At 40.5% G+C, this 17,737-nt stretch overlaps 1 protein-coding gene and 1 long non-coding RNA gene across 2 annotated transcripts in view; one reads left to right on the forward strand and one right to left on the reverse strand.

Annotated features, from left to right (window-relative positions):
• Positions 1 to 635: 635 nt before the first annotated feature.
• The window catches only part of MAN1A1 (mannosidase alpha class 1A member 1), a 246,587-nt gene continuing 229,485 nt past the window's right edge, over positions 636 to 17,737 (reverse strand). The window contains exons 11-12 of the mRNA XM_019479484.2: positions 9,889 to 10,004; positions 636 to 4,185 (exon numbers count right to left, since the gene is read on the reverse strand). Of these exons, the coding sequence (XP_019335029.2) occupies positions 4,059 to 4,185; positions 9,889 to 10,004 (243 nt within the window). The 3' untranslated portion in view covers positions 636 to 4,058. The remainder of the gene's footprint in view (positions 4,186 to 9,888; positions 10,005 to 17,737) is intronic.
• Positions 4,148 to 17,496, forward strand: LOC132252447 (uncharacterized). Its single transcript, XR_009464365.1, has 3 exons — positions 4,148 to 4,224; positions 16,795 to 16,865; positions 17,355 to 17,496. It is a non-coding gene; the product is annotated as an uncharacterized LOC132252447 (long non-coding RNA).

A 17,737-nucleotide genomic window follows, 5' to 3' on the forward strand; every position in this document is an offset into this window, starting at 1 on the left:
TCTCCATTAAAAAGAAAATATGAATAAGCTAAAAATATTAAACCAGTGCTGTTAATTCAACATGAAGACCAAGATCTTTAACTCCCTCCCCCATGATACAGCATGCAGTGTCAGTTCCTATGACAACTGGTCCTCTCTTCTTTGGTGCGTGTACTAATAGTGGTCTTCCTTTATAGTGACAGTGGGGAATGTGACAGCCTTGTCATTTCAACAGCAGTGTTTCCTCCGTTCCTAAATGGGAGCTGGGTGAAGCCCGGTTGTGTTCTGCAGACCATGAATATGCTGAGCCTTCTCAGGAGTGACCTTCACTTTGCTTATTCCCTACTTACCTGTCACCTCTGTTGCTGTTTCCTGCTATGCTTTGTTAGGAACCTAACTTCTGTTTCATAGTTAGCAATATACATTGTTAATAGGACTGAATTTATAAAGAATTAATTTCTACATATTTTTATTGTGGCAGACCATATTTGATAAACATTAAATTTGTAGTGGTTGATAACTGGATACCAATCATAATTCAGCAGAACAGCATCCAAAGTGGGCTATGACATGCTTTGAAATAACTCTGTAATATATGCCATCTATTCTATTTTTCATAAGCCAACCAAGGGAAAAAATATAACAAAATGAACCAATATATTAAAAGACTTTATTCACAATAGAGAAATGTTTACAAATATAGTTCTTAAAAATTAAGCATCTTGATCTATTATGTACCCCATAAGTTTAGATATTCATATAAAGGTGAAAAAGACTAAATGGAATATGTACAAAATCAAAAACAATTTTAATGGACAGAAATGGATAATACGTATGATGAAGTCACTATAGAAACAGTGAGTCATTGGATTTTGTAGAGTTGTCATATAACATACACATTATGCAATATTCATTTCACAAACTATCAAAACAATTGTTTTTCATGAAATTTAAATTAAATGCCATTTAAAATTATTCACCTTTTAGGATTTATTGTATGTAAACTTAACTGTATTGTTACATGCTAAAAAGAAATGAAGTTTACGCAACGTCTTTCATGGAAATTGGAAACACTGCTTACATCTTCTTCAAAATTAATTTCTCTGGCCTTATGAATTACCGGTTACATATACAGTGGTCATCATGAAGTCAGCAAGACCATGCAGTTGATTTCATATTCTAAACATATGGGAAATACACCAATATCTCCATTTCACCCACGTGGCAACTGTTGATAAATGCTGACAGTTTAAAATGATGATCACTATAATGTTTCACACTTTGGTGTTTTGGGATTCCTTTAAAAAATCAATACTTTTTAACTTACAAAAAGGGTTTTTCTTACAGTTGGCAGATCTACATGTTGTACAATCTTCTTGTCTACTTACATTAGTTTACAAAAAGTACAGTATAGTGCAGTTTGTACATACAACCTGAATACCATATCAGTTACAGAATCACACATCATTTGTGCTCTTTCAAATCTTAACTTCCAACCCCCCAAAATAATTTTCCACACTTCCAAAGAAATCAGTGTGAAATTTAAATATCTTAATATGAAGAACCCCATTTATACAACAGTTCTTTCCATTCTTTACATTTTATTTACTTATTTAATTTTTGGAGTAAAAAACATGTATGGCATGTTTCTCCTTTCCTGTCCCAAGCTCACTATGGGAGTACAGGAGAACCAAACACATCTGGGAGAAGTGGACACTGCTCAAAAAAACCCCAAAATGTAAAAGCCAAGTTTACAAAACATTTCTCAGATTCTATTGGATTACTTGTGATCAACAGAAATGAAACCCACAGCAACACGCACACAAAATTATGTGATAAATAGAACAAGATATATCCAGACTAAGAACAATAAAAAATATTGCAAAATGTTTGTAGGGACGTAGAAGAGTTTAGTTTGTGTGAAAATTAGATAGGCCTATATTCCTTTTACAAATCTCTTGCATTAATGTGTTATGTAAGGAACTTAAATGATAAATACTGTGCTCAAAATATGCAGACTCAAGCTTGCTAAAGTTATCAGGAGTCTTGCTATTCATATCAACATGGGATTTTGAGCAAGGTGCCCAAATTTACCAATTGTATCACACTGGCCTTTCCACCTGTATTTGGTAAGTGAAACAATACATTATTACCAACTGTAGATAACAGTTCAAATCCTGAGTCCCAAATTGATTTAGAGAAGACAGGCAGGGCAGTAGTCAGACACATGTGTGCTGTTATACATTTCCCCCCATATCCCAACTTGTGCAGACCCTGTTCAGTCTAAAGCTGCAGAGGTTTAGTTCCCTGCCCAACCTCAAAAAGGGGAAGCTCAGGGATTCTTCATCTTTGTCTCCTCTCTGCATGCCCTGGTACAAAAGAACATGGATTTTTGCCCCCAAATGTGGGATGTTACCCTGGTCCCTGGTTTTTACCTGAAATACCATTCTTCAGCACTTTCTTTCACTAATGGAAAAGAAATATCAGCCTTTTGTGGAATAAGTGCTGTACTTCATTACTGTTATGAAACATGTCCTTAAACAAAGCCAGACATTTGAGCCACCCCAGCCATTTATTTAAATGAAAATCAAGTTACTGTTCTGAGCCATATTTGTGGTTGGGCAATCAAATCAACTGCTGGTGCTCTCTTTCATGCTGGGAGCAGGTGTCTTATTCTACTTGGAACATACTGCTCAGTCCCTAGAAAACTGTATGAATTGCTTGTGCAAATTGTTCACAAACTATAAGTAGCAGAAGGAATTATGCCTGATTTTTTCCACCTTTGTTTATGCCATTAAATGTAACATGTTTGGCATGGCTGTTACCTTTTTTGGTGAACTTCTCCTCGTACAATACTTTTAAATGCATTGTATTTCTATAAATTTAAGCCCCCTAAAAGGAGACCAATCCAATACTTCCAAAATGTAACAATTTTCCCCCGGTTCTTTTCCTTCTCTTAAATCTCTTAATGAAATTTAATTATTTTTATTATTTTTATGGTGAGAAATTTCCTCTGAGCTATCCTGCCCCGCTGTTCTATCTACATTAAACTACTTTGTTCCAGCTGACTACGGCCAATCGGGTCATAGCCTAAACTGAATGGAATGTTTGAAAAGATTAATAAAATAGTGTCTCAGTCTCTGGTTGCAATATTTCTCAGCCTAATTTAAGAGAGAATTTCATTGAACAGTTCATTTATTTTCAATGTGCAGTCAAATGAAAATGACCTGAATAAGTAAATGACTATAAACAGCAAAATAAGATTCCCTTTTTTAACAGTACAACAATGCTAGTTTTGCAGACTGTTTATTTTTATCATACCAGACCGACTATGGAACTCCAAGTCTAATTAGAAAAAGAAGGAAACAATTCAGTTCGTAATACTTTAAACAGTCTGAGGTGAGATTTTTCACAAATGAGGAACAGTCCACTAATATAATGTAAAACTGATTTAGATTCATTTCAAACTATACTGCAGTTTGAGATGGACTCATGTCTGCAAGAGATGAAAATATTCCTATGTAAACTTCATTGATAATGAAATACTTCAGAAGATATTTTACCAATTAATGATAGACCCGCATAAGAAGAGGCTGTCACAGTTAAAAGATTTGTCTCAGATGACAGACAGACAAAACAAATTAACACAGAACAAAAAAGAAAAAAGCTTTTTACACTTAATTCAATATGGCTTTTTGCAACATGGCAAAATATTACAGCTTAAAGCAGACATCTCCTCACAGAGGAGGAAACAATTTTGCAGTCAAATCAAAAGGTATTAGGAAACAAGTAACATGCAGACTTTTCTATTGTTTTTGGCAAAGGTGACACTGCAGCCTAATGAAATCTAGAGATGTCAGATTTTCTTGAGAAAAATGGTTTGGTTGGATAAATAAGATTAAATGTCTTCCTGTAATGAATTTAGGTCCATTTATGAATATTTACTAGTAAACACAACAGACTGCAAAACAGTTGGTTTAAAAACTCAAAATAACTCAGGAATTTAAAACCAAATCATGTGCCCAAGTATTGGAAAGAAACATAAGAAATGAAGCAAAACCTAAAAATTAAACATTATTTTATTTCTCCTCTTCTTCCTTCTTCTCATCATCTCCATGAAGAACTGGTAGAGGGTGAGCCTCAGTGTTGAAGACCCAGTGTTCAAATGGAAGAAGATCATCTTCAGAAAACAGCAAGTATAAGTACCTGTGCAAGAGAGAACAGGAAACATGACAGCACCAAAAGGTAACCACAGTTTTCATGGTGGTGGAAACTGGAACTAACATACCTTCCCAGCAAAATATTAATGTTCCACTTCTATGAATATCAAAAGAATCAAATATTAGGCCACAGACCAAGCCCGAAACATTACTAGTGAAGATGGTCACTAATGTTTTGGTGCCAACCATTGGGGCTAGACTCAAATGAAATTGGCCTCAAGGCTTGATAGCAGCAGACAGTGACAAGACATCAAGGCTAGGATATTGTAGTTAAGTAGCCCATATTTTCTATTTCAGTCTTGGGAATTTTGTTACAAATTATTTCTGTAACAGTCATGACAAGTTTTTGTAAATGACCATGTATATCAAATTACAATAATGATAGAGTTTGCCTTGATACCAACGAGCAAGATTCGGCTTAGGGATTTATTCTCAAAGAACAAAGACAGAGATCAGAATACATCTTGGGTAAATATTTACTAACAGTGGCATAATCATTATTAAAAAGACAACCTTTTAACCTGCTGTGAAACACAGAGGCTGCCCAAACAGATTTTAGAAATTCCTCTAGCTCATTCTACTCCCATCATTTATTACATAGAATTTCATAGATTTCATAGACATTAGGGCTGGAAGGGACCTTGGAAGATCATCGAGTCCAGCCCCCCGCCCAAAGGGCAGGACGTCAGCTGGGGTCATAGGATCCCAGCAAGATAAGCATCCAGTTTCATCTTGAAGGTGTTCAATGAAGGCGCTTGAACAACCTCCGGTGGCAGGCTGTTCCAGACCTTGGGGGCTCGGACAGTAAAGAAATTCTTCCTTATGTCCAGCCTGAAATGATCTTGTAGTAGTTTGTGACCATTCGTCCTCGTCATCCCTTGGGGTGCTCTGGTGAACAAACGTTCCCCCAGATACTGGTGGTCACCCCTGATAAACTTGTAGGTGGCCATCAGATCACCCCTGAGCCTGCGCTTTTCCAGGCTAAAGAGCCCCAGGGCTCTCAGCCTGTCATCGTAGGGTCTGCTTCCCTGACCTCTGATCATGCGCGTGGCTCTTCTCTGCACTCTCTCAAGCTTCTCCACATCCTTTTTGAATTGTGGAGCCCAAAACTGGACGCAGTACTCCAGCTGCGGCCTCACTAAGGCCGAGTACAGGGGGAGAATGACATCCCGGGATTTGCTTGAGAAGCATCTATGGATGCAAGCCAGCGTTTTGGTCGCTTTACTAGCCGCAGCATCGCATTGCAGGCTCATGTTCATCTTGTGGTCAATGATGACCCCCAAGTCTCTTTCTTCCATAATGCTAGCCAACATAGCACTGCCGAGCCTATAAGGATGCTGCGGGTTTTTTTTCCCCAAGGTGGAGAACCTTGCATTTATCGGCGTTGAACACCATCAGATTCTCATCCGCCCACTTGCTGAGCCTGTCCAGGTCAGCCTGGATTACTCGCCTGTCTTCTGGTGTGGATGCTTTGCCCCAAAGTTTGGTGTCATCGGCGAACTTGGCCAGTCCGCTTCTGACTCCAGTGTCCACATCATTAATGAAGATGTTGAACAGTATGGGTCCAAGGACAGAGCCTTGGGGGACCCCACTGGTCACAGGACACCACGATGAGTGACTTCCATCAATTACTACCCTCTGGGTCCGACCCCGGAGCCAATTTTCCAGCCAGTGGATCGTGGGGGACCCAAGGCGACAATTGGCCAGTTTCTCCAAGAGACGATCATGGGACACCAGATCGAAGGCTTTTTTGAAGTCAAGATATATGACATCAATCTCATCTCCCTTGTCCAGGTGATAGGTCACCTGGTCGTAGAAGGAAATGAGATTGGTCAAGCAAGACCTACCTGCAACAAACCCATGCTGGCTATCCCTTAAGATGTTGGTGTCGGCCAGTCCATTAAGGATGGCCTCCTTAATAAACTTTTCTAAGATCTTCCCCGGGATAGAAGTCAGGCTGATGGGCCTATAGTTAGCCAGATCCACTTTCCTCCCTTTCTTGAAGATAGGCACCACGTTGGCCTTCTTCCAGTCTTCGGGCACTACACCAGAGCGCCAAGAGTTTTCAAAGATCCGCGCTAGAGACTGGGCTATGATGCTCGCCAGCTCCTTGAGTACCCTGGGGTGAAGATTGTCAGGGCCGGCTGACTTGAAGGTATCCAGCTTCTCAAGATGTTCCTTCACAAAGTCAGCATTAATGGAGGGCAGGGGATCACCCTCACCCGGACTTCCCGGCCCTGTAGCGGGCACGGGCGTCCCATGGGGCTGATGAAAGACCGACGCAAAGTACCTATTTAATAGGTTGGCTTTTTCCTGGGCGTCAGTTGTCAGTTGCCCCATCTGGTTCAGCACGGGTCCAACGTTGCCCCTGCTTTTCCTCTGGCTCCCCACATATCTGAAAAAGGACTTTTTATTGTCCTTAATGCTCAAAGCTAGCTGGAGTTCAGTTGCAGCCTTGGCTTTCCTGGTCTGCTCCCTACAGGACCGGACCAGTGCAGAATAATCCTCCTTGGAGGTGACTCCCATCCTCCATCCTTTGTAGGCCTTTCTTTTTAGCCTCAGGAGGTCTGCTAGGTCCCTGGAGAGCCAGGGGGGCTGCTGTGCCCTCTTGCTGCCTTTCCTCCGAGATGGAATAGACTTAGTTTGTGTATTGAGGATCGCTCCCTTGAGGAGCAACCACTCTTCTTGAACTCCCCTCTCCCTGTGGTCACAGTCCCTTAGGGCCTCACTGACAAGCCTCCTGAGCTTGTCAAAGTCGGCTTTCCTGAAGTCAAGGACTTGCGTGTTGCCGACCGACTTGCCAGCTTTTCGGCGGATGGTGAAGGTGATCAGCTCGTGGTCGCTGTCACCCAGCTTCCCATCGATCACTAGGTCGCCGACTAGGTCCTCCCCAGTAGCCAGCACCAGGTCGAGCAGCGCTTTGCCTCTCGTTGGCCCATAGACTTCTTGAGTCAGGTAGAGGTCATCCACGCACGAGAGGAAGCTCTGCGACCGCTCAGATTTTGTTGAGTGATCCTCCCACGAGATGTCTGGGTAATTGAAGTCACCCATGACAACCATGGTCCTGGAGCAAGCTGCCTCAGCCAGTTCCTGGGCAAACTCCTGGTCTAGCTCAGCACTTTGGGTGGGAGGTCTGTAATAGACTCCCACCATTGTGTCCCCTGTGCCGTGTTCCCCACGGATTTTAACCCAGAGGGTCTCCAGCCGTCCACCCTGGTCGCCAATATCGGCTTGCAGGGACGCGTAGCTTTCCTTAACATAGAGAGCTACACCCCCGCCCCTTTTCTCTACACGATCCCTCCTGTACAGGGTATAGCCATCTATCCCCGTGGTCCAGTCATGGGTGGAGTCCCACCAGGTCTTCGTGATCCCTATGACATCGTAATTGTTTGCACTGAGCAGGAGGATGAGCTCCTCCTGCTTATTCCCCAAGCTCCTGGCATTTGTGTACAGGCAGGCAAGTGCCCCCTGGAGGGCTCCTTCCTTGCCCACAGATTTTACCATAGAACTGTCACCTCTTCTGCAGAAGGCTGTTTTTTGGCTATTCTAGGCTAATGTTTTTGTTTTGCTTTGTTTCTTAAAAAGTTTCCCAATTTTCGTAATACAGCTATAGCTTTCCTGGTGATTCTGGAAGCCCTAATATAGACAAAGATTCCCCAAGCTATCAGTGTTAAATGCTGTCATTTAACTGTCCTCAAAACTTGCCATTGGCTGAAGGAAACTTACCTATACATTAGCAATGGACGCATACGCGAGTTCTCAATGATGCAGACTTTTATTATTAACAAAATCTCAAAAAGACAGCTTATATTCTAGTTTATTTTAGATGACAAAAACAGCTGGATTAAAAGTATCTGGTTAAACAATGGCACTGCTTAGACCAGGGGCAGGCGATTATTTCGGGTGGAGGGCTGCTAATTGAGTTTTGGCAAGCCATCAAGGGCTGCATGACAGGCAGCCAGGGGCAAATAAATATTAATTTTCTAAATTTTTTAGGGGCCCCGCAGGCCGGATAGAATGACCTGGTGGGTCGCATCTGGCCTATGGGCCACATTTTGCCCACCCCTGGGTGAGACTAAACCAAAATTCGAGAAATCACATTAGAATGGTTTTGGAACACTGGTTTCCATTGTTTTCATAGAAACATAGAAAGTTAGGGTCGGAAGGGACCTCAGGAGGTCATGTAGTGAAGTCCAACCCCCTGCTCAAAGCAGGACCATCCCCCAAAACTTTGCCCCAGCCAAGGCTTTGTTTAGCTGGGTCTTAAAAACCTGCAAGGATGGAGATTCCGCTCTGCGTAACCTGTCACAATGCTTTACTACCCTCCTAGTGAAAAAGTTCTTCCTAATATCTAATAGAAAAACTTGTTTCTTCACTTCTCCATAGGTGAAAAAGATGGCTGACTGTTTAAATAGAATGATAAAGTGCTTAAGACATTTTAATGTTTGTTGTTAGATGTAGCAAATAGATTACTTTTGAAACAAGACCGGACTGTACAAAAAATGAGGAACAACTCAAACACTCATCATCTACTGCTTATAGGTAAAAACAAAACAAAGAAAACAAAACAACCCCTCAACCCCCTCAGAAAAAAGTGCCTTGATAAAACAAAAATATTATTTATTTTAATGAGTGTGGTGGCTATTTTACTCTAATGCAAAAATGTATCTTAGAGCACGATTTGTTACATGTTAAACTGAGTTGGTATTGCTCATATAATTAGAAACCTTGCTAGCTCAACTGAGAGCAAAAACTTCTGAAAATTTTGTTTGGTCACAATCCTTATGGATGACTTTAAAAAAGTAACTGAATACAATAATTTCTAAGCAGAATACTAGTATTTATAATACTCCCAACCGTGGAAAAAACGCCCATGTGAAATGAACAGAAACAGAAATGAAATTAAAAAACCCACTTAGGTAATAATACATTTTCTGTAAAAACTAAATAACTCTTGAGTGGGATGCAAATAATGGAACGAAACAGAAAGAAAAATTGAGGCAAAATGTCCTCTGCTTCATTAATTGCTCAGGACAATGATTCTCAAGTAGGAGGGGCAGGGGAACCCTGGGGTGTTGAAGTGTGGAGATAAGCAGATAAGGGCAGGCTCCACCCTGTCTGCTTGCTCCCTGCCCCCATTGCCCAGGCCCTCTACTAGTAAGTAAGCACTATAATCAATAAAATACATTTTTAAAATGGGGTACTGCTCAATTCACAAAAGTTATGGCGGTGTGCCTCAAGTCTAAAAAGGTTAAGAACCACCAGGTTGGGAGACTGCAACAGAGAATGAGGATTTTCTTGTCGTCTTAGGTTCTGTTGTCACGATTCAAGTTTTTCTAGTTAAAATGAAAAGGTATTCAAGTACAAGCTGATAGCCTAGCCCTCTTGTCTGGTGAAAACAAACTTGGGTAATGATGGCATGTATAATTAGAAGCTATTAACATTGTAATTTTTTTAACAGAACAATTACCAGTAACTATCTTTAACAGAGGTAAAACACTTCCATAGGTCATAAAATTTAGTTTATTAATAAAAATGCAATCTGGCTTCCTGCCATGAAACAAGAGCTGTATGCTATTAGTCAGATTTTACATTACCTGAATGTCAAGGATACTAATGATAAGTACTTGTCTGTAAAAAAGATCTGTAGAGCTACTTTATATTAATGAAAATCCCCTTTTCAACTTACTTGAGTGTTTCTGAAAGGAAGAAACTCTGTTGCACATCATCATGGCTTTGATGGTTGCTATAAACATCTCTAATGCCAGAATAGCCACCGTCTACTCTGCAATATTGTTCCAGTGCCTGAATTTACAAGAGGGGGAAAAAAAAATCAGGTTTAAGAAAATGAATCTTCTGTCAATTTTACTATTAGTTGCCAAATCCAATTACACTGCAGTTAAACAAGAAACTTTTGTCACAGTCTCCTTGGGAAAGAGTTGAAACTGCAGAATTAGATTAAAGGAAAAACACAAGAATCCTAAATATATTTTTTAAAGATATAGCCCCATGTTATTGGTGTGACTATACATTAAGAGAAGCCAAGTGTCTGTACACTAAGGAAAGAACTACTGTATTTATTCAATATAAGACAGGGTTTTTTCCCCCAATCAGCATGCAGAAAAACATTTTGCATCTATTTGCATATAAGGAAGCCTCATTAAAGTACACTGTCTACCATTAAGCTGCTACCAAAAAGCTACTGTGTTCACTAATGGAAATCAATAATGAAGTTGTTTAAATGCAGCCAACACCGAGCCTAGCTATAAAACACAAGAAGGGAACCTAATACACTCCATCTGAATAAAATATATGGTAGTGTCTATTGCTGTTAGTCCCCCTCAGCACTGACTGTTTTTCAAGTCATGGTGAGCCACTATACTGACTACATTTTGACTTCCTCTTCACTCCCACAGCTGAGCTGTGCCTTTCTTTGACCATTTCCAACAAGTCCTGTTTCTTCACCAGCCTTAAGTGTCTAGCAAACATCACCAAACTGGGCTCCAAACAGTTCACCCAGGATCCCTCTATTGCCCCCCTCTCTCAGCCTGTTGTATATGATTAGTGTGGCCCTGCCTTCCATGAGGTGGAACCAGACCAGATCGCCATGCAGCTCATCTGCATATACATTTTTGGAGGATCTCAGGACTTGTGACAAGGACACCTGCCATGAGTAGGGTGGCTAATTGGCACATGGATCCTTTGTGGGGGGGGTAGCTGGAGTATACACATATATTGAGCAGTGCTGAGCTGTGGGGTCACCATGGCTTGAGATGCTGTCGACTCTGCTGGGGCCCAGCCCAATGAACTGAATAGTAAATCATAAACCTTTTGGTTTTGGACTAATATCATGCATAGTTTATAACATAGTAAAAAGGTAAATTGGTTACTCACAGTAATTTGCCTATATGCAAATTACTACAAGCATATTTATTTCAAAGTCAGTGTTTTAAAATTTGTCGTTCACTTCCATGTCTTCAGGGAGAGGCAGGGTCTGTGACTGGGGGTGTGGGGGGAGGGGGAAACTTAATTTGATCTTTTGCTGATTCCCAATATTTAAATGTTTCAAAATGCTGCATAATTTTCTATTGAAAAAATAAGTGGAATAGAAACTGAAGACTTTTACAGTTGAATAGTTAACAAGGAGGTATGAGGCAGCTTGGGTTTACATGAAAAAACATTTTCATGGCTGATCAATTCACTATTCAGCTATATAGTTAACAACGTAAACAGTGAAATTCACAAGTAACCCAAATATTTGGTTATTAGATAGAGATATATTAATTATTGTTCCTATAACAGGAATATGCCTGATAAGTTTCTGTACTTAGTTGTTTAGACCCAGTTGATAATCTATCCTTCTTGTCTGCTGAAATGTAAAGCCTATTTTACTGCACAGTTAAAGCATTGCATAAAAAACCAGGCAAATATGCTAAAACTTAGTAAAATAGGCAACTGCACGTTAAGTGTCATTAAAAAAGCAAGCATTTTCACTACTGCGCATTAGGGGTACACATTGGAGGACACTTTTATATATGCTCCAGGGATGGGCTCCAAGAGCTGCTCTAAATTAAACTGCTGTTGTACCTCGTGTTTCAGTGTCCCCATGCTTAAAAATGGTGGCAGGGGCACTTAAACTAAAGCATGTTCAACAAGCTTTAGTTTAAGTATCCCTGACACCATTTTTAAGGGTGGGGATGCTGATACACAAGACGCAGGAGGCTGCTGAGTGCAGTAATTCCCATGCTTCAGCAGGCTCGATTAATTGGGTCTTCTCTGATGCACTGGAGTTCCAGCATGTTGGAGCAGCCTCCCTGCTCATGTATAGGCACCCGGAAGTACTAAATTTAATGCACGTTAGTAAAAGCACAGTAATACACACATAGACATGCTGTCTGTGGCACTGGTTGGTACAATTAGCACCTAATTTATACTTCAAAGCTGAGGCATTTTGTTTATTACAGAAAAAAAAATTCAGTCTGGTTACTTGCTATGCAGTAAGAGCTGCAGGCTATTTCAGTCAGAAAAAATGAAGGCATTTAAGCTAAAACAAGGAAACAAACTCATAAGAAATTTAGTTTCTTTAATCTCTGAACTTTCAAAGGTGGAATCTCTTCATACTTTTTAAACCCTTTGAAATTAGTGTGTGGCTGAATGTATGGCGTGGCAGTAGTCCTTCAACATTTATCTACAGATATTCATATCCACAGAACTTGGCAGAGATGATACCAGACTAGATCTGATGCAACAGATAATTGTTTAAGATGGTTAACTAAGGATAATTTTTTTGGCAGTTCTCTGTGCTTTGCCTATATACTCAATTGTTTGGGGCTAGATGAATACAAGTCTGACAGACCTGAGCCAAATGCAAAAGCCAGTTTATCCTGACAACGCAGAGGAATTTGTAGCATTGATGATACAAGGGCTCACGCATAACTACTGTCAGTATCTGGACTACAACTCACTTCAGGCTCGACCTCCCTGCCAAACAGCAACCTCTACTAAAAAATATAAGAAATTCAAGAAACAAGCCATAAAGAAAAAAAAATAATAAAAAAAATATTAAACCCCCTGATAATCCTGCCTACCCTGGCAAACTAATGGTTAGATTAGACCCAAAAATCTTTACTGTGAAGTAGTTACTTAGGAATGTTACACAAAGCCACCCCATGGGGCTCCTTGAGGGCCAGATTTGGACCAGGCAAGAGTGGGGCAACCATTGGCAAGGCCAGTCACGGAGGTAGAGGGGCAAGTGGCTATGGGCCAAGTGGGGCTGTCTTGGCTCAGCCCTCTCTCACCCCAGTGTCACTGACAGCCATGCCTAGTGGAACCCTGCAGCCCTGGAGTCTATGGCAGATTCCACCCCACCACTGGCTCAACCTCTGAATTTCCTGGCCCACCATATGTTTGGTGCCCCTGCTCTTAACTCCCTAACATATAGGCACACACCTTACTATATACATAAGAGAATAAATGCCATAATCTGACTCTGGCATCTATCTCCAAGGGACCAAGGTCTCCTTTCGCTCCACAACCCTCTTCCAACTTGACGAGCTATTACAAACACCAATAATAAATACCATTCAGAACAAATTATTTAGTAAAGTGGTATGTGTAGAAAGGAAACATTGGAGGGAGCTGAAGTTGTGCTTTGCTGTTTGCCACACAGAGAAATTATGGTAAAGATAAAGGTGTATTTCTGTGGGTAGAGGTATATAGGATATCTAGAATAAGATGGTTGAGGTATGCTGTTTATTTGTTTTTTTGCTTTTCCTGGGTATGTGTCAGCTATGCTTTATATATGCAGCAACATTTGCTGCTTCTAACATGGATTTTTGTGCACTAGTTTTACTTCAGTACTTGTGGGCCTAATAAGTGCTATTTTTTAACCTATTTTCCTTTATATTGTAATTTAAATGACAATTTAAATACTTATTTAAAACACTTTAATATATATGTTACAATTATAAATATTAAGCATGGAAATTAAACATTTAATAAACATTAAATATTTATTTCAAATACTATGGCACCTGTAATACTAGACTATAATGAAGGAGGAAATAGAGTCTAATTGGCCCCTCTAGACATTCAGGTAAAGGCATGATAGGATCTGATATGTGACCCACACAATGGCGCCTCTTGCCATGCCAAACCGAGGGGGCAGCTTGCTATACATGCAAATTGAGGCTGGATAGAAACCTACAGAGGTATTACATATTTTCCAGCCCTAAATTTCCAGCTGGATGGACCTTTTATGGTATGATAGTTAATTTGCACATGTAGCTGGTCTGAAGTACTTGTGCAATTAACCAGTTAATTGTGTTATACATGTAACGTGTAGAGGGGGCCTAACATGACTCTTTTGTAAACATTCTACTCATTATCAAAGAATAATCCATGGAGATGACCTTTAGCCCTAGAGAATTTAGCAAGGTAGAAACAAGAGTCAGTCTTGTTGCAGAATCAAGTTAAATTATTAAGTTATTGTATCCACAAATATAACAGTACATCAAATAGATGGCTGGATTTTGGGCAAGCAACTTCCACTTATTTCAGTTGCTAACAACCTGGGCTGGATTCAAAATCATGATCCCAGGGGAAAGATTCCCTAGTATTTCATGCTCAATCTTATAAGATAACTAGTCTTCCATTCTTTTAAAACTGGAGTTATAAATTACCCCAAAGTGACTAGCTGTTAATATAAACTGATGTAAAGAAAGCTGTAGCATTTCAAATTGCAGAGAGGGAAAACAAGGGAGTGTGGAAACCGCATCTAAAACTAAAGCTGAAAGAATGAGAGAATTCTCCAGTGAAGAAAGCAGACTAGATATGCACCTCATAGATGAAATAAGATAAACATAGAGCACTAGCTTTTGTGAACCGGAGCTCACTTCACCAGAACCTGGGTGCTGACAGACGTGCAGGTCCCTGCTCTAACTGATGGCACTTTGCATAAAGCACCAAGAGTTAGAGCACTCCCCCCCCCCCCCCGAGTGTTCACCTGTTTGGGTGGCGGGGGGGGAGGGGGAGGGAGTGAAATTGAGCCTGACTGCAGGAGCTCGGGGAACCAGCCTCCAGCAGAATAGCCACCCCCTTCTCCCACCCTACCTCCCAGCTCCAGTGCGGTCTGCAGGAAGGGAGTTGGGCCGGGGGGGGGGGAGCAAGCTGCAGCCTGAGGTTTGCCTAGTCTGAGTTAGAGGGTGGAGGGGCGGGGGAGAACAACTAGGCAGGAGGCTCTCCTATCTACCGCCCCCAACATTAGCTCAGGTTGGGCAAACCCCAGTACACAGCTCAGTCCCCCTCCCCTCTCCCTTCCTGAAGACAACTCTGGGGATGGAACTGGGCTCATCCGCCCAGTTCAGCCCTAATCGCGTGAGAGACTGACCCTAGGGAACAGAAGTTCCCTAAGATGCTCCAAAGTGGAGCACTTTCATCTGATCCCTCATTTGATGAGGGTTCACATGTGTCATGTGATCAGCCACTTAAAGCATTTTGCAGCCATACACGTGTCTCATAGCATGGCTGTAGAGTGCTTTCAGGGGGCTGACTGCGACAAATGTAACTTTTGCCTGAGCCAGCTGTGAAAAGACAAGCATAAAGCAATGTAGAAAGTGGAGTGAGTGATTTGACTCCAAAAGGTGGGAAGAAAGGAAGTACAGGAAAGTGGAGAAGAGGGCAGCAAACAAGAAAAGAACTCAGAGGAACAAAGGGAGACATGAGAGTAAGAAACAGTCACTAGCTATCAGCGCAATATTATCACTTCTTTTTACTCTAGAGATTGTTTAAGATCTCTCTGTATTCTGCTGCATGTGTCTCATAATTCTTTCCATTTGTTCAAGTCCAAACAGTTATCTGAATATTTTAAGCCTGCATGTCAGGCACTCCTCAGTCCTTGCTGGAGAGCAGGATTATTTGTTGTTAGGTTTGGAAATAAAAAAAAAAAAAGTATTTAAAAGGGACCTTTCAACCAGGAGAAAAATGCATAATGTTATACTTTAAAATAGGCCCATTTAACTTTCATGCATGCTTTTATATTCTGTTATTTTTCTGTCTAGTGTTATTAATTGGCAATATATATTAAGTTTAAACAAGTAATTTCTTCCGCCTTGCACAAATTTCCATCTACTTGAACATCCAGTGAGTTCAAAATGCTGAATGTGTTTGGCTGAATTTGTGATGCTAATCTTTCAATGTCAAACGCAAGATTATGATTTTATACAAAATGGATTGTAAGAGGCAAGGCTGTTATTCAAGCAAATTTCTATATTAAGAGCAAGGCAATGCACGATAAAAATGAATTGCTTCTCGCATTTATGTTCTTTTCACAGTTGTGTGTTACCCCTCTTTAGGAGAGACCACTTTCATTTTAGTTTCAGCTATGTGAAAAAGTTTTCTTGACATTCACCTGAGCAGTCAGTATCAAAATAGTTTGATTCTATTTCTTTAAAAAAACAGAATAGAAAATACAGGATTGAGAGTGGTAGGACACCAAATCAGTACTAACTAAAGTTTGTAGGTGATAGACTGGGAGAGTGGGAATTAACAGAAGACAGGCAACTGATGCAGAATAAATGGGATCACTTGGTAAGATGGATGCAAGCACAGAGTGTGCATTAATTCAGGCAAATGTAAAACAGTACCTCTTCGGACAAAGCATAAAGACCTTACTCCAAGTTAGAGGATGGAGAAGTCTCCCAAGGGAAACAGTGATTTTGGACCAAAGGGCTAATGAGAACCTAAGAGGTATAATCAGGGGAATACTGAGCAGGAATAAGATGCCTCTATTAGCTCTGTATTTGGCACTGCTGTGCATACTACAGGAACAATGCGTCTAGCTCTGGTGTTCATTATTCAAAAAGGGTATTGAAAATTTGGAGAACTGCTACAAAAATGATTTGAGGCTTGGAGATAAATGCCTTATAGCAAGAGACTCAGGGCTCTGTGTAACTTAAAAAAGAAAGGTGAGGCGGTGACCTATATAGGCAACAGCAATTTGATAACGCTTCAATCTAGACGCCAAAAACATAATAAAAGCTTAAGCTTGACAAATTCAGACACAGAATAAGATGACCTTTTTTTGTTTGTTTAACAGTCAGGATGATTAACCATTGAAACAACATGCTAAGGGCTGTGGTGGATTCTCCTTTACCAGAAACCTTTACAGTAAGTTGACATGTTTTGCTAATGATATGATCAGATAAAAAAAATGAAATAATTCAGGGAAGCCATGTTTTAAAGCAGAAGCTGAGTTAGGTGATCACAATGATGCCTTCCAGCCTTATATGATAGGCTAAACTTAAGATAAAGAGAGAAAAACTTTATCTACATGTTGAGCTGGTGAAACCTCATGTGGTACAGTCACACATCAGTTACTCCTACTGGTGATCATTTGTTTCTTCCCATTATTGAACTGGTAAGCATGACAAGCACAAAGGTAGAAAAAGAACAGATAAGAGAGGAAGAGGTCCCCACAAGTGAAACTGAGCAGACTGCCTTCAGTCAATACAATTTTGAGAAGGAAAGAAAAGTAAAGTAATGCCCACATGCTGCATGGGGATTCAGATTTTGAGACTAATGAGAAAATTTAGGCGATGTATTTTCTCAACTTCAGGAACAGTAGAATACATTTCTAACTTGTGATCATAATTTCAGAGGTCAAAGACTGAAAAGATACTTCAGCAAACACTTGTGCAGAAGATACGAAATGGAATCTTCAGGACCATTCTTTGTCCTCGGAGAATAACATTCTGTGATACTTGCAAACAAAGCCAAAACATTTGAAAGACAGATTAAACTAAACAAAAATTTAAAAAGCTTGACCGATTTTCCTGTTTTTCATCTCCTATTTCTGATGATTTCTAAGATGCTTCCCACACATGGAATAATCAGCAATGTGTTGTAGGGAGATCTTAGAGAAGCTCTTTTAGATATGACATCCAGTGGTAGGAAAAGACTGGAGGCTCCATACTAAAATGTGTGGTCAGAGAAGTCCACAAAGGACAAAGGGATGCAGCATGCTGTTTCCACGGTAAATA

This window comes from Alligator mississippiensis, chromosome 1 (assembly GCF_030867095.1).
Source record: "Alligator mississippiensis isolate rAllMis1 chromosome 1, rAllMis1, whole genome shotgun sequence".
NCBI classification, from domain to species: domain Eukaryota; kingdom Metazoa; phylum Chordata; order Crocodylia; family Alligatoridae; genus Alligator; species Alligator mississippiensis.